At 36.8% G+C, this 23,531-nt stretch overlaps 2 protein-coding genes across 3 annotated transcripts; both read right to left on the reverse strand.

The window, feature by feature from the left end:
• Window positions 1-498: 498 nt before the first annotated feature.
• hepacam2 (HEPACAM family member 2) lies at window positions 499-12,290 on the reverse strand. The gene is made up of 9 exons (XM_026929457.3): window positions 12,140-12,290; window positions 9,530-9,883; window positions 6,984-7,268; window positions 4,180-4,479; window positions 3,438-3,563; window positions 3,106-3,127; window positions 2,988-3,007; window positions 1,873-1,946; window positions 499-1,313 (listed from the first exon to the last, which is right to left on the reverse strand). Exons 1-9 carry the CDS (start codon window positions 12,195-12,197, stop codon window positions 1,203-1,205), a joined length of 1,350 nt encoding a protein of 449 aa, XP_026785258.2. The 5' UTR covers window positions 12,198-12,290; the 3' UTR covers window positions 499-1,202.
• Window positions 12,291-14,296: 2,006 nt separating this feature from the next.
• fam133b (family with sequence similarity 133 member B) lies at window positions 14,297-21,566 on the reverse strand. Of its 2 annotated transcripts, XM_026930230.3 has the most exons (11): window positions 21,418-21,566; window positions 19,440-19,537; window positions 18,563-18,641; window positions 18,326-18,448; window positions 18,204-18,236; window positions 17,961-18,035; window positions 17,746-17,844; window positions 16,733-16,786; window positions 16,599-16,640; window positions 16,455-16,505; window positions 14,297-15,230 (listed from the first exon to the last, which is right to left on the reverse strand). In XM_026930230.3, the coding sequence occupies exons 1-11, from the start codon at window positions 21,439-21,441 to the stop codon at window positions 15,117-15,119; spliced, it is 792 nt and encodes a 263-aa protein (XP_026786031.1). In that variant the 5' UTR covers window positions 21,442-21,566; the 3' UTR covers window positions 14,297-15,116. The 2 variants fall into 2 exon arrangements, with proteins under 2 accessions (XP_026786031.1, XP_026786032.1); XM_026930231.3 differs by lacking the exon at window positions 16,733-16,786.
• Between the last annotated feature and the right edge of the window lie 1,965 nt (window positions 21,567-23,531).

Raw genomic sequence — 23,531 nt, forward strand, 5'->3', positions numbered from 1 at the left:
TGATTAGATTGCTTAGATATAATGTAATTGTATTTAAAATGCTTCAGGATTTATTTTTCTAGAAGGAACATCATGGCTCAAGGGAAAGGCTCAGCTGGAGTCGTGTCCTAAACCTTCTGTCGCTTATTTTGTCCAGACTGCTGACATAGCAGACAATGCCTGAGGAAAACTAGTCATAATGCAATAAATAAGGAATAAAACATGACAGATAACAGCATGCCCCAAAATGTATTATTCCTCTTATACATGTAACGTAGATAGTTTTTCATTAATTAAAGTATAAAGTTTATAGTTATGTTTAATGTTATGGGACTTCCATGAAACAAGTAAGTTCCTGTAAGTTCCTCACCAGCCTCTCATTTTTTCTCTTGCTTTAAATTAATAAGAAAAGCAAAACATTGCAACTTGTCATCGTACAAGTCCCCAGAGCTGCTGGTACAGAAAAATATTCAACACTTTCTGACCAATCAGAATTGAGCATTCAACAGCACTCTGGAATAAATCGACATGCAACTGGTATAAATCTTTATTTTCAAAATAAACAGCTTTTTTTCCTCATAAACTGTGAATATATGCAACAAATTGCATCTGCAATGTAAAACACAGAGCATATCTGAATTCTATGACATATACCACAGATATAATGTCATTGCAGTGTGCAAAAATATAGCATTAGAATAAAAAAACTTGCATATATTTACATGCATGACAGATGGAGCAGTGGCTAGTCTGCATTTGATATTGCTGTATAAATATATAAATACTCTCAGGTATCGATTAAGCTGGTAACATATAAACAGATATAGAAATCACATCATAATTATTACAAAGCTTTTCAGATATCCAGTAATACCGCTAAAGCTGAATGTCAATGACAAAGAAGTAACGGTAACAAAACCAAGGAAAGCTATATACAAAACTGAGGACCCTGGTGAAATATGTTGTAAATAAATATCCAAAAAACATCACCTTTATGCATCATTGGATTATAATTATGATTCCTACTTCATTGAGGGTCTTATATTATAAAATGTGAAAAGAGGAAAACCATCTTCAAGTGATGGTAGGAAGAAATAAAGAAAGGATGGCATTGACCAGCATCGCCAGTGCTTTTTTGAGCTTTTTTTTTTTTATTTTTTTTTTTTAGTCTTTTCAGAAACACTTCTTCCCTAAATCCTGCTGGTTCCTGTTGAACCTGTGACTCACTTCAGCAGACTCAGTGTTGGAGTTTCAGGAACATGCTTGATGACATCATAGATGGTGGTATGCAAATCTCGGGCTGAATCGAGCCGTGTCAGAGATCTACACGATGCCTGAAGAGAACATTACACAAAACTCAGTACGAACTAGGGCTGTAACACAATTCTACTATCTCTGTCAGTGTCTATATCTGTTTACTGCTCCAAATATCTGTATCTGTATTTGTATTTTAACCCACAATGGGTGTGGCCTAAACTGGAAGGGAGTTTTCTTTCTTTCTGGAAAAACACCAAAAAAAAACACGGCAGTAGAAATGTAAGCACTGTGAGCATGGTGTGTAAATTTTGGATTGAACAGTTCCTCAAACACAGCTACATCACTCAAGTTAATAATTGGGCTGAACTAGAGATGTGACTGTTTTTTAATCCTTTAATCCCACTTGTGTGACTTTTTTTTTTTTTTTTTTTAATCCTGCAGGATCCCAGTACTAATGCACTCTAAAACCAGATGCCCTGTTAACCTTTACGGCAAGCTTCCTTAAAAAAAAGTACCCCTTCTATTCATATCTGTATTTGTATCTGCTTAGAACACATTATCTGTTCATTCTGAATAATGTATTTGTATTTGGTTACACCTCTAACCAAATCGAAACAGATACAACAGATGACTAACCTGCCTGGACTCCATTCTCCCAGGTATGGAAACAAACTCATAGATGCCAAAATCTTCAGTGGCATCCTCATGGCCTAGCAGAAGAGAATAATAAGTATAATGATTCACTGATGACCAAAATGTATGAAATACTGTAAGAGAACTGACAGACACTAAACCTGAAAAAAAATTGGACTAGAATTACAACGAATTCTAGTACAAAGTACAAAGAGAAATTAGCTTCATGGTAGTTATTGAATAATCCATGATGATCACTTATAGGAGTTATATGCTTTAAGATGAACAACTAAACACCAACTTGAGACTTTTGGGATTAATAGTATAGTGCCTTATTACACTTCAAAGAATCTGACAAAGATTTAAAATGATTGTCAATCAAAAAAGTGTTAGCACCTCGCTAAATGCTAATTTTCTCTGTTTTTTAATTTAATTTCTTTTAGTTTTTGTTGATATCTTTTGACAGCTTTCTACATTTTGTTATCATTTTAAGGTTAATATATGTTCAGATAATAATAATAATAATAATAAAAATAATAATAACAGTTGCAGTTGTTGTTAATATAATTGTAATATAATATTAATGACTAATAATAATAATATTCACAATATATTGATATTATTATTAATTATATTATTTTTTTGTTTTATAATGTCTTGTTTTCTTTCGGATTGTTATTATTATAATTGTTACTTTATTATTTATAGAATAGGTGTTATTATTATTATTACTGTTGTTATTATTGTTGTTGTATATATTCTCATTTGTAATAAATATTAATACTTCTTAGACTTCTTAGTATACACTACCTGTGCATTCACTCCCTATTTACACATCTATTTACTGTTTCAGTTTGTGTGAAAAACAAGCTCGCTACTTTCTCAGCAAACCACACGCACCGGTATTGATTAAGTGTGTAACTGTATAGACATCGAAACTGATGTCTTCATGTTTCCTCAAATATTTATGGCTTTCGCTGTACCCTGTAATTATGGGTAAGCATTTTGAAGCTGATAAAATGGTTGTAATATGTCTGTGTGACCAGCAGCTATGTACACAGCACTGCTTAACAACACACACTTGTTGCATTAGTGAATAAATCATGTAGGGTGCTTACCTTTCTGTTCTGGGATGGGCCTAAAGGGGGAGGGACCAAAACAGACATCACTTAACCACGGAGTAATAAAGTAAATATGTCTCTCTGTAAATATTTAATCAAGCCCTGGTTTTCTTACCTGCTGTAGATTTTCATGAACACTATAGGAGGGAAAATATATAATTAGATATGATATCATAGCCATGTGAGGAAGTATTAAAAAATCAAACGTCAGAACTTCCCCTTCTCATGAACTAGAGCTGATTTGGATAAAACCTGTACACCTAAGCCTGCTCATAGCTGCAGTCAAATTACAGAATAATTTGTCATTTGCTTAAACTCAAATCCCAGAACAACTTGGCTGGATGAGACTTTCTATAAACACATAGTGACAGACTTGTGTATGTGCACACACGTACACACACATACACACACATACACACACACAAGCTGGGTGTGGATCAGAAGTACCTCTTTTCGGATGGCAGGACTTCCAGAAGAGCACAATTAGCATGCAGACAATACCGAGTAATGAGAAGATGGCGACGATGGTTAAAGAGGACACTGCGGTTTCCTCTTGGACAAGATTTTCTCTGCCTGGAAACAGATTTCTGTTTTCTTAATCATTCTATATTATTTATTAGGCTATATTTTCTAAAAAAAAATCTATAATTATAGAATAATTGATTATTATCAGGGTGGTTGTGGTGTCTGTAAAATAAAAGGCATGAAAATTAAAGACATTTCCATGAAAAGGTGCCAATTTCTAAAATAATATAAGAATACTAGTCTCTAAGTCTCTAAATCCCGCTTTACCCAGGACAACTATGCATAAATATTTATAATAGGAGTGAAATTGAATCTGCATTAACTTCTGATTTCCAATAGCTGTGAAATTTAAAGATGAGGTTAGCATAAAACTGGAAATTTAGATGCTGTTTAAAAACAACAGCAGGCTCTTGGAACAGCTGTCAGCCTCTATTTACTTTTCATGCAACACATATTTCTCATACGGTATTGTGATATGTGCCTAGCAACTGAAAAAAAAAAATGGTGGCCTTTGTTAGGCATACAGTATGTTCATCAGATGCTCCCTGCCAAATCACTATAATCATTAGACACACTGAGCCATGGCTGGGAAATTATATCTCTCCACACAAAGTCAAACAGAACATCCTGATAAATATCCAAATAAATATCATCTTATTGTTACCTTTGCCAAGATTGGCCACCACGAGTGTGAAGTGAGTCTCGTCCTGTTTATTGGTTATGTTGTTAAAAGCCCTGCACAAGAACTTGGTGGCGTGGCCCAGATTGTGAGACGCCACCTCAAAGCGAGGGCCAGTCATGAGCACTTCTGTGTTGTTGTCGCGTCTGGAAATCCACACACAGGTGTTGGGAGGGTTCGAGTCGGCCAGGCAGTCGAAAAACACCATCTCGCCCTGATTTACAGTGAACACCTCGCCAATTCTCAGACCCTGTTCACTGTTCACTTCCAGGTTGTAGGGGCCATCTGATGGGGAGAAACTCTCATTAACATTAATCAGTAACAGTTCCCATTAACATTCCCTCGAATTACAGTATTTACTGTAGAAGAACTTTAACATTAATAGCGCAGAAGTAATGTTAACATTTGTATTAATGAGTACGCAAGAAATAAACACAACAGGGCATGCTGTTATAGGACAATAATCAATGACATTGTGGTGTGATGCCATTATGATCCTTTTTTTTATTATATTCCTATAATCTCATACCCCAAGGTGTTTTATTCCTCTTACAACACAGCAATTTGCCAATTATTACTTTTTTCATTAATTAACATATTAACATTAATTAACATATTATACTTTTTAATCCACTAATGTTGTGAAATGTCTGCAAAACAAGTTAGTTCCATTTATCACTTATGATATAGCAGCTATAAACAGCTCCAAATCTTTCCCTCACCAGTGTCTCTTTTGTCTCTCTCTTAAAGAGAAAAAACACCAGCTTGTCATGTTACAGAGAACGCGGAAAAGAGGAAAAGTGGAAAAGTCCTCTGTCCTTCCATGTAGCGGAAAACTTACTAAAACTTACTTTACAAAGCACTGACACTGGAGACTCCTTCTATAAATGTTAAATAAATATCTCCTTACACAAAGCTTCACCATATCAACAATCTTTTAGCTATTTGTTACTATAGAAACAATAACGTATTAGAACAAGTATATTCATATAAACTTTGTAGCTGGAACTATGGTCAGAGCTGCTTTTACAGAAAATTAATCAACACCTTCTGACCAATCAGAATTAAATAATGAAGTGAGTGAGCCAAACAATGAAAATCTGTATTAACCAATGTTTTTTTTTTCATCCATGAGCCCACTAATAGGAACTATTGCATTCATTAATGTGTTTGCAATGGTTAACTGGCAAGTTTACAGATTGTTACTGCTGTTTACTAATGCAGTAAATAATGCAGGAACCTAAATGTAACAAGTTACCCATTAGTCATATATAATTGCATACAAATATACAAATTAAAAAATATATATAAACACCAGGATATTCAGTACTTTGATCAGTTTAAAAAGGACTTCCAGACATCCCAGAGACCGGAGAGACATGTACATTATTCCTCCCCAGCCATGTCTGCACAATGCATACAGTCTTCTTACTTTTCAGTTGATATTTCTTGTCAAAATTGTCTAAAATCGATTAAATGCTATCTAAATCTCTAATCGATAAATCTAAAATCTATTAAACACTATCTTGATATCATTTAAACCACAAACTTAAATTGAACTACAGCTTAAGTTCAGAGTGACCTGTAGTTTATATCACATCTTATCCCTGCACATGGAAGACAAGAGAAAAATCAGATACCTGCACCTTTCATTCATTCATAAAATCTACAAAATCATACAATCTTGAACTATCTAATACTGTACTGACTGTTTATAACACTTAATAAAACTGATAATCCATAAATATCCATCACTGAAGTTTGACCGTTCTCCAAAAAGGTGATGCTATAATCATAACTGTAAATAGTGCTAGAAAGTGTATGATAGTAAGCTAAAGTGTTCAAAATAATAATGTTTCTACCACAGGGTTACTGAATTCTGCATTCTGATTGGTCAATTGGTCAACAGCAACTCTGACGGGAGTTCGGGCTGCAAGGCAGATCACAGGTTTTATTAGAGTTCTCACTCTTATACAGTATCATTTTTATAGTAACAACTCGTTCACAGGGACTTGTATGATTAAACAGATTTTAAAAATGTGAAAAAGATTTCTGAGAGGAGATTTAGCATTTTCAGAAGAAGTCTCCAGTGTCAGCGTTTTTTAACAGTCAGAGTTAAAGCTGGAACTTTAAAACTCTGTGAAATTCTAAGGACTGAGGACTTCGCAGTTTCTCCGTAACATAACAAGAGAGAGAAAAAAATAGAAGCTGGTGAGGGAATGACTGTTTATAGCTGTTATGACGTCTGCAAAATAAGTTACTTCCTTTTACAATTTATGGACGTTCCACAAAATTAAATGTAACTTTAAAAAAGAAATCATACCACCCCCACAGTGATTATTATTTATTATATTTATTATTATATTTTCATATAAAATAACACCACAATCATGTTTTATTCCTTATTTAGCATAATGATTTTTTTAAATTTCACATTCCATAACCTGACCCTACACCACTGAGGACTTTCATTGGAAATGTGCTATTTTGCAAGAAACCCACAATAACACAGTGTAATAATGTAAATGCTAATGTCAATCAGTACTAATGTGCATATGTATTCATGTGTAATACAGCACAGATGTTATATCACCACACAACAGGTCACTACAGTGTAAACATTAGCTGGTTCTCATGCAACAAGAGGAACTTACTAGACACAACCCATAATGATTTACTAGAGAATATGACCGAAGAGGATATATGAGAGAACTAGAGGTACAGGGAGCAAATCTAAATGATGTACTGCATGATATGAAAGAGGGAACAGAGAAAAGTGGAACACTCACAGCACACACTGAGTTCCATGACTTTACTTCGGAAATGGCTGATAGGGTTTTTGACCGCGCAGCCGTAGGCGCCAATATCCTCCTTCTTCACTGGGCTAATGTACAGGATGCTGTTGCTCTGCGAGAACACATGACGCTTACTTGGGTTGACCGGATGGTTGTTTCTAAACCACTCAAACTTAGGCTTAGTTCCTTTCTCCACGGTACAGGTCAGAGTAACGTTGTCCTGGTCTTCCACAAGCGTGCCTTTGGAGCTTTTCTCAACCACAGGGATGGAAAGAGGCACTGGAGAATGCAAATACAATAAAACTGAGTCTAAAAGGAGCTACATTAGGAGCATGGCCTTATTGTATAAAACACCTTGTATAAAAATTTAAGGTAAACTTAAAGGAAAAATACACTTTGGATGTAATGATGGGGTCTTCAGTAGTGCCCAAGATTTCTTTTGTAATGAAATACTTAAGTTAACTTTTTTAGTTTAAACCTCTTTTATCTACGTTTGTCTATTTTCATTTTGGTTAACCATTTCCTACATTACCCACAATGCCATTTGACTGTCCACTGATAGCGGTGTAGTCAACTCTACCTAAAGAGAGTGATGCAGGAGCGCTTTAGTCCTTTAGTCCAGCTCTTTCACTTCCTCATCTGTACACTGTGCTCAAACAGATAACGTTCCAAAGTTTTAATTTTCATTCTAATTCGGCCATAAACACTGTCAGGCTTGCCATCTCATAGAAAGCTAACTAGCTGCTTGAGAAAGGACACTCTCGCTCCTGTCTTCTTAGGAGCTGACAGCGAAACCTGACTGTTGTCCTTTATGTTTGAGATTGCTGAATTTTTTTCTTCTATTAAACACCATTATAACTGAGCTAGCAATGTCTCTCTGTGACACGGCATAACAGGAAAAGTATCAACCAACAAATTAGCAGAAGAATCAGTAAGCACATCACAATATTTCCATATAAAATACTTAATGTGTTTCATGGTGGATTTTTCATTTAAGGATTTTATGTTAGGTAAGAGAATGACTTGAGGGTCTTGCAAGGAAATCTGTGAAAGGTTGCCCTCTGAAATGCTCAGGGGTTTATTTCAGTGACTGTATTGTTGTAGTAAAATTTCATCCCATAATAGAAATTAACCAGTAATTATTAGCAATTACTAGATCTCGGAAAATAAGAGAAGAAAACCAAATTGGGCTGAAAAAAAGTGTTTTGCCAGAACATATTCTAAATAGCTAAATAGCTGGAAAATTCTAAATAGCAAATTAAATTCTACACCAAGAAAGAAAATGTGTAAGAAAAGAAGCAAGGCTTATTTATTAGAACTAGTTATACACTTGTGTGTGTTTTGTTAGCATTACTTCCAAACGTGTATATTCAGGTAATTATTATAAAGGAAGCTGACTCTCAGAGGAAGCACGTATATTAAAGGAACAGTTTGTAATTTGTAGAGCTTCCTAGGCAGAAACACAGAATTTGTCCCTCTTTTCCACAACTAAAAAAACTCCCTATATTTCCCAGAAAAGGAGCTGAGCAGGTCTGTCTGTCCCAGCTAAGGGGCGGAGTTAACTACCCCGGGCCAGAAATTTTAAACAGAAGCCTAAAGTGAAGAAAGCTTCAAGATCAACTGCACTACAGCATTGCAAATCACAGTCTTTCTAAACTATGCTTGACGCTATATGATTTCTACAGGTCTAGGAACATTTTAAACATTACAAACTGCACCTTTAAAAGATAATCATTTTGACGGAAATTGGCACCACAAGCACTTTCATTCAAAGACATTCATTCTGAAGGAAGCTGAGTGTCAGGAAAGACATACTATATTTAGGGAAAAAATTGCTATAAACACCAAAGGATGCTTTCACATTTTTCTTTTACAGAAAAAATGTTAGTCAGAGAACCTTTTGTGCTAATATGAATAAAGCAGTTTATACGACACTCCATAACTAACAAACCTAGCTTGCTATCAAGATTAGAATTATTGTTATCAGTAATAAAGATCAAAATTAGATTGGTTTATCTCTAGTGATGAGGAGGTTGTTTGCGTTCCCTGTAGATCTGGAGACAGAAAATCAACAGAGTTTGAGCTGCTTATGCGACTTGACTGTACGCAGCCACAGTTAAAGTGGGACGTCACATCACCTACGGGTGAATGCCCCAGAATAGGTAAGCTGTTATAATTATACTATGTTACATTGCAATATTGGCAATTAAATATTTTCAACAGCTCATAAAATTCTGTACATTTACTAACCAACAAGACAGATTTTTCACCAGCTCTTTGTCCTCCATTTTGGTTTTTCAACCAATCATTTATGATCTGATTGGTTGTGAGGTTAAAAAAAAAAAAGATATTACTCTGTGCTTTTCTGTAATGTTGAACTTTTTCAACTTTTTTAAGCTCTTTACTGTGACAAAAACAAAACAAAACCAAAAAACAGTCCACTTCCCATGGGACTATGTTTAAAACATGAACTGAAGTTAAGAAAAAAAAATGGCATAACCAGGTCAGTTGCCCGATCAGAGAAGTGAAACCATTCTTACCATTCACTGTAATCCTCACATTCTTGGTAACAGTCTCTGATTCATTATGACCAGTGTGGATGATGTTGATCTTTAGCTGGTAGTCTCCCTCATCTGCTTCATCCAAACACGTGAAGTTCAGAGAGATGTTGGGTGGAGTGATGCGCTCCAGTGTTTTCTTCAGGACCATGTCATGGATCGCTCTGTTGTTATCAAACGTCACCAGATGAATGGGTTTAGGGCTGATCTGAAACCAGGTGCCCTGGAACTGCACTCCTTCTTCACTAAATTTTTTTTCCACTGCTACATAGAGGGGCTTGCCCATGATCCCATCCACGACGGAAGGCACCGAAATGAGCTCTTCTGTGTTAGTGCCTTCGAGACAGAAACAAAAACAAGCCATATGTGTGAAACCCCGGCCATCATTTTTATGCTGACAGCGACCACACCTACAAGTGTAAATGAGTACTTGTACCAGGAGAAATAAAGTGTACCCATTATAAATCTCAAAGATAATGACTCATATATTGTTTTTCTTTCTGACAATCCAATCTGTACTTTTTAACTTATTGATCTTTAAAACACCCAATCACGTTAATACTTAATATGTGGAAATACTACAAATAACCATTTTCATGCATGAATTGCACATTCGTCTCACATTAAAGTATATTACATTGCATACTAACTGTAACAAACATGGGTGTTGTGGCAAAATGTAGTACAAATTCAGATGAATAAAGTTGTGTAAAAAAGTTAAGAAGTATAAACCTATCACAATTCAAACTTAACCTTTATAACTTTACATACAACCAGAGCTGTGCGACTTGTTAAAAATTATAAATCAGATTCTAATTTTATTCACTTTTTACTTTTAAATACTCTGTAGGTACCTTTTCATTTTCACTCAAGTGCAAATAAGGTTTTGACACAATTCCTATGTTTTTACATAAGGATAATTTTTTCCGCCCTGGCCACACCCAGAATGGAACCAAAATATTTTCCTTTGATGCAGAAGAGATGCATTATTAACCAGTTTCCTATGACCATAACAAACTAAACTTAGCACACACTGAAACTCTCTCAAACTCTGTAACAGACAGTGATCTTTCAGTTCAAACCCTGAATTTGCATGCTGTCCATTCGGACATTACAGTCTCTATTGGTTTCTATGTTTGTCTTTTTAGTTTGTTCTTTAGTTTTAACATTATATGTGACACATATGGCACACTGTAAATCATGAAAAGCCATATTTCAATGACTTCATTTAAAAAAAAATGAAAGACCCTAAAACCAAATTCTGCTTATGATGTTTGTCCACATGCTGCAGTTTAATCACCCCTGAAGTCTGATTCACTCGATCTGTCCTGTAACTGGCAAGAGCAAATATTGACAGCCTATACTGGATTATTGTAGCCAAACACAAGATCCTTTTTAAATTGTTGAAACTGGTCTTTGGGCAAACACTAAAAGCCGTGTGAAGGAACTGCTGGGTATTAGATCATGTCACTCTTCTCTCATGTTAAAGCCACAGACTTTAGCTTGCTCTCAGAGGAACACATATTGGAGAAAACACAAGGGTTAAGAACAGTAATCTTAGTAAGTCAGTCTACTACATCAGAGACAAATAGAATAGACAAATAGAAAAAAAATAAGCTTGCCTGGAAGTTTAACACACATGAATGGTAAAGTATAGAGCGGTAGAGATCAGTTACCTAATCTTAACTGACAGCTGCGGATCTGTATATGTTGCTAGGAAGGGACTATGAGGCAGTAGCATATGCACACACACACATACACACACACACTTTGCTGTACCATGTTGTGCATTACAATAGACTCCTGTGTGGCTCATGTTGTGTCCTAAATAATAAATAAGAACACCCCTATAACACATGACAAGCTCCACAGAGAGAGGGAGGGAGGAAAGTGGACTGCAGGCTAGAAGTGTGTCACTGTTTATTGCATGCTGTGCTGAATAGCATGAAACGTGCTTGGCCCTTTCTGCTCCTGTTGTCTACAAACAAACCACAGATTGTTGTGGTGACTAAGAGATCTCCAAGACAATAAGTGTCCAGACGTGTTTTTTCCCCCAATAATTAAAGAGCCTTTGAGTAAGTCATACAAGACTATTCGCATGGTAGCACTGGAGATTGTTGAGGTGGAATTAAATGGCATTCTAAGCAAAAATCAATTGCATATTGAAGAAATAAAAACAGAAACAACAAAAAATGAATAATCGCCTGAGTCAAGCCTTGTGACATTTTAGCTGTGCGCAACATGTGATGGCTCATAAGATAAGGGAACTTGAGGTTCATTTGAGTTTGAGAAATTAATGATTTTTTTTTCCTATTGAACATATACACAAACATAAAACATACACCTTTAAAAAAAAAAGATAAACAGGAATCAAAACCAGTTACGGTAACATAATTCTGACATTTTTATTTAACTGTGATCAAGTAAATAAGACAAAAATATATAATATCTGTACAATGTGTTTTACCATGAAACCACCAGTACAGAAGATTCCCCCCTCTTACAAGAGCTCTGATCCACAAGGTATGACATAATAGATTAAACACCTGATCCTTCATTGCTGAAGGCCTACTTAAGATCTTATCATCTTACCTGAGATGAGCAGCATGGCACATAGGAGCAGATTCATGACGGCGGCGACAGATCCCATGTCTGCTCACTGCTTGTGTTCCAGAGATCTGTGTGACTTGTGACTAGAAGGGGGAACTGGTGACAGCATTTGCCAGGGAAATGAGAGGAGCGCCAGGCCCCTCCTCCCCTGGGACAGCAGGAGGAGAGCGTACACCTGGCACAGGCTTAGAAAGGCCGCCACCTCCTCCAGGACCAGATATGACAAAACAGTCCCCCGCTGATACGCTCGGCTCAGGCGCGACGGATCGGATCACAGCAAGATAAAATTATTTTTTTCTTAAAAATACACTCGTTCGTTGAAAAGTGGAATTTAATAGTGTCACATAGCCATAGGGTAGATACTAATGCATACAGCTAATCCTAACTGAATTATACTCACACACACACACAGACACACACACAGAATTTGCACAAGGATATGCAAAATTTCACCTGCACCCAGACAGGGCTCAAGGACGTGGGGCAGGAATGCTCCTGCAGAGTTACCACATAAGCATGTGCAACTAAAATAGTTTATGTGTCTGTGCATGTGTGTGATAATGGGATGTCTCTCTAAGAAGAAAGACAAAAAGAAATATATTAGTGTTCATCATCAAAACATAAACTGCAAACTGGTTTTATTTAATGGTATCAGACTCAGTGGGTAACATCAGACTCAGTGGGTGGGATCAGCCATTATTATTATTTTATTAAAGAGGGAAACTCACTATTTATAATGTTCTGGAAGTTAAAAGTTCAGTGTAGTACACAAACTTTACAGAGAAAAGAGGCATTTCTGACAAAAGGGCTTTATCAGCTGACCCAGATGTCCTGTTTCTTTGGAAAACTCTGAACTTTTTTTACTACATCAAACATGATTCATGTTACTCCCTGGATTCTTCTTCAGCTATCTTCCTACAGTTACTACATGCAATTCTCCTGCCGACCACAAGAGGTCACCATCTCCAGAGTGCTGAATTGTTGTTTCTCTTTAACTGCCTCCTGGATAGAACCCATGTTCCCAGCCCCAGTCCTGCACATGTTAGTGTTTTCCCTGATTAACACACACTTCAACTAAGGAAGGCTGTTCATTAGTTGATCAGTTGAATCAGGTGTGTTGGGAGCAGAGAATACGAAATGTAAAATGTGCAGGACAGCAGGACTCCAGGACCAGGTGGGGAACCTCTGAGGAAGGTTCTGGTGATTACTGGTTAAGTATTTCAGAGAAGTGAATATTTAACTTGCCTTCCCTGTGTATGACCTGTTTTCATACCTGTGTGACCCTTTAATGTTTGACCTTTGCCTGGATATTCTACTGAGAATCTGCCTTGCCTCTGATATTCCTGTTTACTGACTGTATGACTGACTTTTTGCTGCGATTCTTATTCTACTCTGCATCAGAAGACTTCTCCAACTCTGAAGTTTTGTTAGTTATATATCATGGGTCTCAGAATACAGAACACACCATCACCAGACCGAATAAACAGCACATCGTCTTATCTCTCTCCTCACTGAGTTTTTCTTCTTCCTTTTACATGCATTTCATGCCAAATCAACAGCAATTTAAAATATAAGCAGTTACATTTGAGATATTACATTTGACATATTTGAGAACATTGTTGTACCACATAATAAAGACAGCAGAAATGCACCAAATGTTTTTTTTTTAATTAATATGTAATATTACCACCCACTGTTTAACGTGTTACGCTAATGATAACTAATGATAATAGCTGTTCCTGTAAGGATATACATATTAGTTTAGAGAAGTTGTTAAACATTAAAAACATCCCTGAAATATCAACTGCACAATGATCATCCCTTTGCAATGATACTCAAATTTGTGCTCAGGTGCATCCTGTTTCCATTTATTATACCTGAGAGGTTTCTACAACTTCAGTTTGTTTGGAAAGGAGTACATCTGTGTTTGTCAGAGCAAAAATAAAAAAAATATTGCATGGTATAAATGGAGACAAGATTATGTCAAGGAACAGATCTAGGGAATTCATGCTTTCAAGTGGCAGATTAAGCTAATTAACCACAAAAGCTAATTAACCACCAAAAAAAAAAAAATTCTATCTTTAAGAAGGGGGCCAATAATTCTGGAGCTGACTGTATATATGAAATGATAAATTGACAAGATATTAATAGGAATTTAATCCATTTTAGAGTAATCCTGTAACATAAAGTAAGGAAAAGTGCAGGGGTGTGAATATTTTTGTTTAAAGACATATTTCTCTGCTTTTTTGTGAGTAAATCAGCTATATGTAGTGAAGTAAGCTGGAAGCAAGACTCTCAAAGTTATAAACTCACTGCTTATAAGTAACTCAATATCACAACTTCTGTTAAAATATAATGAAAATAAACGCTCATCTTACTCAAGTCTGTCTGTGGAACAGCTCCTCTTTAAAGGTGCAGTATGTCATTTTGAAGACTGAGAATAATCATAAAATTTCAGCTGTACTTTAGAAAAGACACAATATTACCATTTTTTTTGTTCAGGCTGCTGTTTATATTTCCAGTTCCACCACCAGAACAGACCTGCTCAGCTCTGCATCTCACAAAGTGTAGTGATTCGTAACAGAATCATTGCTAATGCAATTCACCTTCCAAGAAATTTTAATTGAAATGTACAAACTGCTCCTTTAAAATCCTGTTGTGCACATACTACTTGTAGCATCACAACTGATATCCAATGTTATAACAGCTCTTTATTGGGACACACAATCTTCTGCTTAAAAAAAACTCAAGCAAAAATTAAAATAACAAAAAAAAGTGAATTCAAGCTCTCACAGCCCCTCTCAAACACCCAGCACATAACCCATCCATCCACACATACAATCATCACCCTGCTTAAGCAGGAAGACACACTGCTACACACGAGCAGCTTTCACAGTCCCACTGGCAGACATCAGTCAGGGTTTCCAGCGACAGAGGAAGGGCTCCAAACATATTCAGTTCAGTCAGGATGCCACACTCCTGCACTCTTGTCTACGTCCGATCCTGAACTCTTCTTCTTTTTCTTCTTGCTGTGTTTTTTATGCTTCCGCTTCTTCTTTTTCTTTGATTTGTCCTGCAGAAGTAATACCGCACAGAATGAGGGATAGTGTGGGTTAATGGGTTGCATTCAGACTTACTAAGTGGCGAAATCACTCACAATCAATCCTACGAGAGTGATAAGTGTCCTAAAGTCACCCGAGTATCTAAACGTTCATCTGTAATGCCTTATGTTAAGGTTCCTTTTACTAACATTATTTACTGTATTAGTGAGTAATAAACAAATCATGAACAGCATTAATACACAAGTCATGTTAATGAAGCAGCAAATTAACATGTTAACATGTGTATTATTTGCTTAAATGTTAACACACCTGCACTGATTAATGTTTAATTAACGCATGACTAAATAAATATCCATATAAATGAGCAAAAATTGAATTACAGCATTTTCCTAAATGTTGGCAACTTACTGAACTCTGGTGTCCAGGTGTAAATATTCAATAAACAAATGTAAACAGGTTCATTAAGATTTTGCTTCATATTAATCATAGTGTGTTTAAATTTACTAATTGATGGTATGAACATTTGTTAATGTGGCGATATTTTTTGCCTTTTATTTAAATAAAATAATTAAAATAAACATTAGTCACTTAGTTAATGTTACTTATGGTGCATTAATACCGAAGTACATGGTTAGTTCTTGCAAACTAATGTTAGCATGCCCCAAAGTGTTTTTTTTTATTTTACACCATAGCAATTTGTCAATTATTGCAATTTTAACTTAATAATGAACACCATATCAACGAATATATGTTTTTCTTGGTTATGTTTTATAATGTTTATTTTTAGTGTTAGATTTAGTAGCTTTTACTATAGAAATGATAACGTATTAGAACGACACTACTGCCAGAGCTGCTGTTACAGAAAATGAATCAAGATTCAACGGTTTAAGAGCACTGTGGTATGATATCAGTTAAAGAAACCATAATGTACAACATTAACAGCTCACTAACAAAGCATAAGCTCTTATCAGCAGCAGACTGTGGCTTGAGATTCAAGTAAGGATGACTAGCCCTGTTTTCTGAGTGGGAACGACGGCATTTCTTTCTCCCTTGCCAATAAGAGTAACGCTTGCCAACTAAACGCATCTGTGAGTTCATGTATAGAGAACAGGACAGTTAGCGTTTCTCCTCAGGTGTTCAGTAATCCTTCAACCTCCCTCTTTGCTAGCTCTTGTGTGGGGAAAAAAAAAACTGAGGTTTTATTTACTATCTAGATAAAAAACAATAAAACTTACTGTGCTTTTCTCCTTCTCTTCACTACTCCGTTTTTTCTTTCTGGATTCACCCTATTCACAGAGGAAACATTCATCAGTCAGCGTTTTTCCACAGAAATCAAAATCAAGCCGACTTCATCAAGGTGATTAGTGGACGGTACTCACATCATCGTCTAATTCAGACTCGTCCTTTTTGCCCTTTTCCTCCTTTGAAATGAAAACATTGTGTGTCTTAGAATACAGCAAAATTTAAAACCATACAGACCATAAAAATATATTTTCCTCTTGTTTATTATCACCTTATCTTTGTCTCCCTCCTCCCTGAGTTTTTTCTTTTTCTTTTTGGATGATTCCTGAAATGAATTACATGCCAAATTAATGCCAGTTTACAATCTGGAATATTGGAATTTGAAATACTGTAAAGTCAGTCAATGACTACACTTTTACCTTCTTTTTCCTAAGTCTTGCAGTTATAGGAAAATAATCAGTTTTGGAGCAGTGAGTTGCCCCAAAGTTTATTATTCTATAATAGCATGTGTTTTTTGCCATTCTAAGATATTTTTAGTTATATTTTACCAATGCTAACAATTTTCGATTTATTAAAGAACTACAAGTTTTACGTTTTAAATCCATTTAAAAGTTGTGTTTAATTTTGTGGAACACTCCTTCCCTCACCAGCCTCTTTTTTCCTCGCAGCTTGTCATGTTACAGAGAAACCGCAAAGCCATCCATTCTGAAGACTTGTTGGAAATTTTGAAGGAAGAGTTTTACCTCTGACTGTTACAAAGCACTGACAGTGGAGACTCCTTCCAAAAATGTTAAAAAAATGTCTTCTCACAGAAACCTTAATCATATCAATGACTCCATGTTTTTAGAACGATATACACGTGTGAATTGTCTTGCAGCTAAACTACTATCTGAAACATGCTGTGTAGAAATCAACACCTTCTGATCAATCAGACTGGAGAATTCAACAGTGCATGCTATAACAAGGTTTTTTAATACTCTACTATGATTACTCTACTGGCCTTATGTTTTATAACGACCATAATACTTAACACGTGGTCGGTACTAACTTATTTCTTTGATGAGGTTTCCTTAAACAATTTTTTTTTTTGCAGCAACAAATCATTGTGCATGCTCAGTTCAACTCCCAGAAAGGATTTAATCATATAAAATACAACAAAGTTTTTTGATGACTTCAAGTGTGAAGCCTGTTTGCAAATTTAGTAAAAACTAGTGTTTTTTCCCCAACAGACAAGAAAGATCACACGGCAAACTCTCTTCAGCAAGAGCAATGAATGAACATTACCTTGCTGTCTGTTTCTGACTCTGCATCGGATTCGTCTGACGCTTTTCGTGCCAAGGATCGCTTTCTTTTCCGTTTCTTCCTCACGCTCTTCTTTTCATCCTAACATCAGTAAAAAACCGACAAAACAAAATCAGAACAAAAACAGAAGAAATCTCCTTACGGATAACAGCTGAGCAGATGGATCTAAGAGCAGAGTACAGTTAAACATGCTGTACCTCATCTTCAGACTCGGATGATGAGCTGCTGGAGGAATCAGAACTCGATGAGGAGGAGGAAGAAGACGAAGAATGCTTGACCACACACAAAAGCAGAGCTCATTAGATATCAAGAACAATGGAAGTAAATGGGGGAGGAAAGTGTAACCAAAAAAAAATCTCTCTTTCAGTCTCCTGAATTATTTGCAATGCAGATCTTGGGACACAATGAAGGAAATGTGAAAGATGGAAAGCTTTTCTCACCCTACTGGATTTTTTCTTTTCCTTTTTCTTTTTCTGTAAGAGACAGAGTTAACATCATTATAAATTATTACACTGTTATTATTCCTAGCACTCAGGCCTAATCATTTTTAATAAGAGCTGACCTCTTTCTTGTCTTTATCCTTTTCTTTCTCTTTCTTTTCCTTCTCCTTGTCTTTCTCTTTTTCTTTCTTCTCACCTCCTCCCAGTATTTTCTCTCTGTTTTTCTCCAGTTCCTTCTTCCATCTCTGGAAATTCATTACAAGTTTAAACCCAGGACCTTTCCTTACGGAAGCGGTCTTAACAACCAGCAGAAGTCAGAATGTAAGTATTAACTTTCGTTAATAACTACAGAAGTGTACCTCATTCATTTTATCCTCAAAGTCAGCCAAAGCTCTAGAGCCTTTCTTCTTCTTCTCCAGCTGCTCCTTCACCTCCTCCCTACAGCAGGATGATGGAATATCAGAAGAGCCTCACTGTAACGTAACACTGAAGACGCTAGGATTTCCAAAGTACACATACAACGTGTGAACTTAATACAAATAAAACAAAAATAGTGGTCAATCAATGCCAATACTGATGTTTTGAGAGCAGTAAATAAACTGCTGATAGCGGTTTGCAATTAAATCAGAATAATAAAAATACTAATAACGCGTAATGCATGTCAAAGAGAAAAAATAAAGGGTATTTAAATTTCCAGCATTTACCATTTTGCTCTTTTCCAGAGTGTTTTGCAGTCTCTATTTAAAAAAAAACATATGCTCATTCTAGTACAAATATCATCAAGCTAAAACCCTGTTAGAGAGGAGTTAGTACAACGAGTTAGTACTGGGAGAAAATCAGGACAAATCAAATATGACGTATAAATATGACACGTCAAGTGAAAAGGAGATGTTTTAAGCTGATTTAAAGTGCATTTCAGAATTAAGTTACAAGATGGAAAGCTATCTCTCCTTCACTGTATTTAAAATTAGTCAGCATTTCCAGATCTAGGATTTTCAGATGTAATGTCAGCAATCATCGGGTAAGCGTAAGGGTGCTCTAAAATATAATAATAATAATAATAATAATAATAATAATAATAATCACGAGTCGCGAGTCACAAAACCACTGACAAAATGGCTGCATCCTCCTTAAACAGAAAAGGCCTGGTTTCAGCTGACCATTCCCACCTGGCTATACTGGTCAGTAATTAAGTATTTACTTATTATATCTCCTTTACAAGTTAATACCTCATACCATGTTGGTCGAGGTCTGCTGAGATAATCCTGTATAGTGGGGCCGCTGACAGGCGTAGGTCCTCTGGCTCTAGCAGCAGCTATGGGGTTCATGTACGGCTGTTAGGAAACAGAATCACATTAAGGACATGTTGACTGAACAACCAAATCACATCTCCATAAAGCTGGTTTTACATTGTGCATTTACAGCAGTCTCTTTAGACACTGAAAGAGATGATCCCAATCAAATCTGGCCTGAATTCTAGAAAAGACTGTGCTGTAACATGTTCTCCATGTCAGATTATCTGAAGAAGATCCGCTAACGATAGACCTATGATTAAAGAAAATTATGATGTCATGCTTCATCTGGGCTCGTGCAAAAAATGATGTTGCATAAGCAGAAACAGTCTTCAAAGTGAGCTTGAGGTAATAAAGATTTTTTTCCTGTCTATTAGCATTAGCATCATCATATGCTATCTTCCTGTTAGATAAGTTTCATTGCAGCAATCACACTCTGAGATTTGTAACAGAAGTTAAAATTCGGACATTGCCAGAGGTTTGTCACTGGCTGTATTTGTCACCATGGCACTAAACTGGCTGCCTGTGAGCACGTCATTTTACGCTTTGTAAGATCACTGATCTCAACTTTCAACCAAACCAAACAATTCTTTCACGATGTGAGATTTTTGTCTGTGACAGCAAAATCAGGCAATGTAAACCCATCTTATTATCAGAAATTTATTCTGCAGACCCTGATCACACACAAACCCTGGTATTTTCCTACATATTCATGGAACTAACACACAATAAGCATGGCACGGTGGTGCAGCGGCTAGCCTTGCTGCTTCACAGCATCAGTGTCCCAGGTTCGAGCTTTTCTGTCTGCGTGGAGTTTCATACGTCTGTGAAGCTTTCCTCTATGCTAAACTGGCCCGGGTATGAATGTGTGTGTGCGTGTGTGTGTGTATGTATGTGTGTGCTGGTGTCCCATCTAGGGTGTATTCCTGCCTCATTCCCAGTGCTCCTGTGGATATGATCTGGATCCAAGCAGTCAGTGAAAATCAATGAATGAATGAACATGGAATGAATGAATAAATAAATAAATCAATCAATCAATCTCTGAATGTCTCATCCCATCCTGTTGAGATTGGATCCTAGTATGGCTTGCCATTACCACTTGTCAGTTTTGTATACATGATATTTTGGGTGGTATTTATGCTTTTATTTCTAATGGGTTTTATTAAATATGCAAATAATCAAACTATTATCCTGCATTGCTTAGCTATAAATACTTGATTGTAGTGCACATGATATATACAATATAGTGAACACACCCTGGGTACCATTCTTTCTGCATCTCTGACCAATGTCAGTGCTGAAGTGCTGAATTATTTAACAGTCTGTGGATCAGTTTTGAGGTGAAATCAAAAAGAATTATTACACTAACTCACTAACTGCTGAGCTTCCCAGCAAGCATGCAGAAGACTACAGTATTACTTAGATACTAACTTGCTAAATGAACATGAGCTGCTGCTAGCCTGCTAGCAAGCTAGATATTTTCTTGCAAAAGCAAAATGTTAAGTATTAAGCACTTACTGCATCAAACTATACGCAAGCAAACACACTTATGCAGAAAGATAACTCTGAACCTAAACCGTTACTCCAGCGAGCCCTACAGCCTAACTCCTCTCAGCATTAGCCAGCTAGCGGAGCACTGAGTAGCCAACGTGGCTAAGCGGAAGTCGTGCAATTCAACGCATCAAATCTACACAACAATCTTCAAAACGCTTCGTAATTCGCCAGGACTTTATAAATAAGATATAAAACATCTCACCCACAGTGCACATGGACCATATGAATAAAATAACCCCAACAACTGCTAGGCTAAGCTACCTAGGCCTCGCGCAAGCCCTAGCTCAGAACTGGGCTTCGTGTAGAAATTTTCGTCGGTGCATTTACAAAATTCTACACATTAACAACTCTGTTCTGATTTAACTTACCACTCGGTTATCCCGCTTTCCCATTTTCAGAGATTTACGGCACACAGAGAAAGTTATCCTCTTTGTTTACATGCCTGCTGCAGCCGCATCGCGTCTGAGAAACTGAAAACTTCCGCCACCTAGCGGTCGCTCGAGGCATTGCAGTATATTACATTACAGTGCAGCAGAGTATATTACACAGAAGTAGCATTACAGTGCATTATACTGCATTACAGGATATTACATGGACAGTAGTCTGCACTGGGTAGGAAACTCTCAGTTCATGTACAAAAGAAAGCTCAGAGTAGACTGTATCTCCTGAGGAGACTATCATACGTTAACGTCTGCAGTGCGAGGCTGCGAATGCTGTAACACTACTCCGTGGTGTCCAGTGTGGCCTTGTCCACAGTGGTGCACTGGGGCAGTGAGGTCAAGGCAGCTAACTCCAATAGGATCAACAAACTGATCAGAAAGATCCATTTTGGGTGTGCAGCCAGACTTGCTGAAGGAATTGACTGAAAGAAGGATGCTGCAGAAGCTCTTTGCATCATGGACAACCCTGATCATGCTCTCCATAACGCAGTGCACAGCCACAGCAATACTTTCAGCAAGAGAACCAAACTGTGCAATACAGAACACTACTGAGACCTCTTCCACCAGTGGCAATCAGCCTGTCAGACTGTTCACTTCCTCCTCTAAAACCTAAATGCTACAAAAAATATTTCTATTCTATTCTATTATATATATGTAGCGTAGCTATCTCACAGCGTAGCTATATGTAGCGTAGCTATCTCACAGCCCCAGGGTCTGCCTGTGGAGTTTCTCTGCATGTTCTCCTCCCACATGCCAGTAGGTGGATTGTGCGTGTGTGTGTGTGTGTGTGTGTGTATTTCTGCCTCATATCTCTGTATTCCTGGGATATCTCTGAATCCAGGCCCTGATCAGAATAAAGCAATTACATCTTTTTTTTAACCAAATCTTTTCACTGTTGTTTGTTCATTATCACTTATATTGTCTTGAGCAAGTTGGCACAAATATTTCCTCTGGGAAATTTCAATAAATCAATAAATTGTATCTCATCTTATCATAGTATAGTACAGTGGTTCCCAACCTTTTTTCCTTGCCCCCCATATATATATATAAAGTGAAGTGAAGTGACGTGTAGCCAAGTATAGTGTCCCATACTCTTTGTGCTCTGCATTTAACCCATCCAAGTGCGCACACAGTAGTGAACACACACACACACACACACACACCCACACCGTGAACACACACCTGGAGCAGTGGGCATATATATATATATGACAGAGTCTGTGCTTATCATTATATATATATATATAATGTCTTTTTGACAGAGCCATCTCTTTCCTTTCTCTCGAAGAATTCCTGATCTTTACCGCTTGTCTCTGGATGCTTGGTTTCCTGGTGGCTTTTCAGTTTGCTCGGTTTCATGCTGTCGTTTGCCAGTTTTTCACCACAGAACACACATTCTGGCCGGGACTTGTCTTGACCTTCAATAAAACCAAAATTTAAGTAGGTTTTGTCATAGTGTCTAAACTTTTTCTTCACATCTGATGAAGAATCACTGCATTCTCGTTTCTGTGACATTTTTCCATTTGATTTTGACATTGTGTTGACACGCACGTTATCTGAACCGACAACAGCCAATCACAGTCCTTATAGCTTGGAACGTGAACGCAATTGGCTAGTGCAAAAGAGAATCATTAATAGTATTTTATATAAGAGATAATTGTTTTTTGACTGCCTTATGCACATGATTTTTAAAAAACATACGAAAATATTTTTATATCAAACTATTAGTGGAACATTTTATGCATCTTTATTTGACCTCAGCTCCTCCGACCCTCCTGTGAACTCTGACCCCAGGTTGGGAACCACTGGTATAGTATATTACAGTAAATTACACAACAGTACACTATAGTAGAGAATATTGCAGTACATTACATAACAGTACTTCTTCTTCTTCTTCTTCTTCTTTCGGCTTTTCCCTTCAGGGGTCGCCACAGCAAATCATCACTCTCCACCTATCCCTATCTCCTGCACCCTCAACACTTGCACGCACTAGCTTCATATCCTCATTTATTACCTCCATATACCTCCTCTTTGGCCTTCCT

Source organism: Pangasianodon hypophthalmus, chromosome 23, assembly GCF_027358585.1.
Source record: "Pangasianodon hypophthalmus isolate fPanHyp1 chromosome 23, fPanHyp1.pri, whole genome shotgun sequence".
NCBI classification, from domain to species: domain Eukaryota; kingdom Metazoa; phylum Chordata; class Actinopteri; order Siluriformes; family Pangasiidae; genus Pangasianodon; species Pangasianodon hypophthalmus.

What these genes read in the sequence shown, in the direction of transcription:
- hepacam2 (XM_026929457.3), bottom strand. Translation starts at nt 12,197, where the DNA reads ATGGGATCTGTCGCCGCCGTCATGAATCTGCTCCTATGTGCCATGCTG. An exon ending in CATGGAACTCAGTGTGTGCT is followed by an intron (nt 4,480 to 6,983) that starts GTGAGTGTTCCA and finishes TCTCCCCATCAG; the next exon opens with ATGGCCCCTACAACCTGGAA. An exon ending in TTCATGAAAATCTACAGCAG is followed by an intron (nt 3,008 to 3,105) that starts GTAAGAAAACCA and finishes CTCCCCCTTTAG; the next exon opens with GCCCATCCCAGAACAGAAAG.
- fam133b (XM_026930230.3), bottom strand. Translation starts at nt 21,441, where the DNA reads ATGGGAAAGCGGGATAACCGAGTG. An exon ending in GAAAGCGGGATAACCGAGTG is followed by an intron (nt 19,538 to 21,417) that starts GTAAGTTAAATC and finishes GTTTCCTAACAG; the next exon opens with CCGTACATGAACCCCATAGC. An exon ending in TTGAGGATAAAATGAATGAG is followed by an intron (nt 18,449 to 18,562) that starts GTACACTTCTGT and finishes ATGAATTTCCAG; the next exon opens with AGATGGAAGAAGGAACTGGA.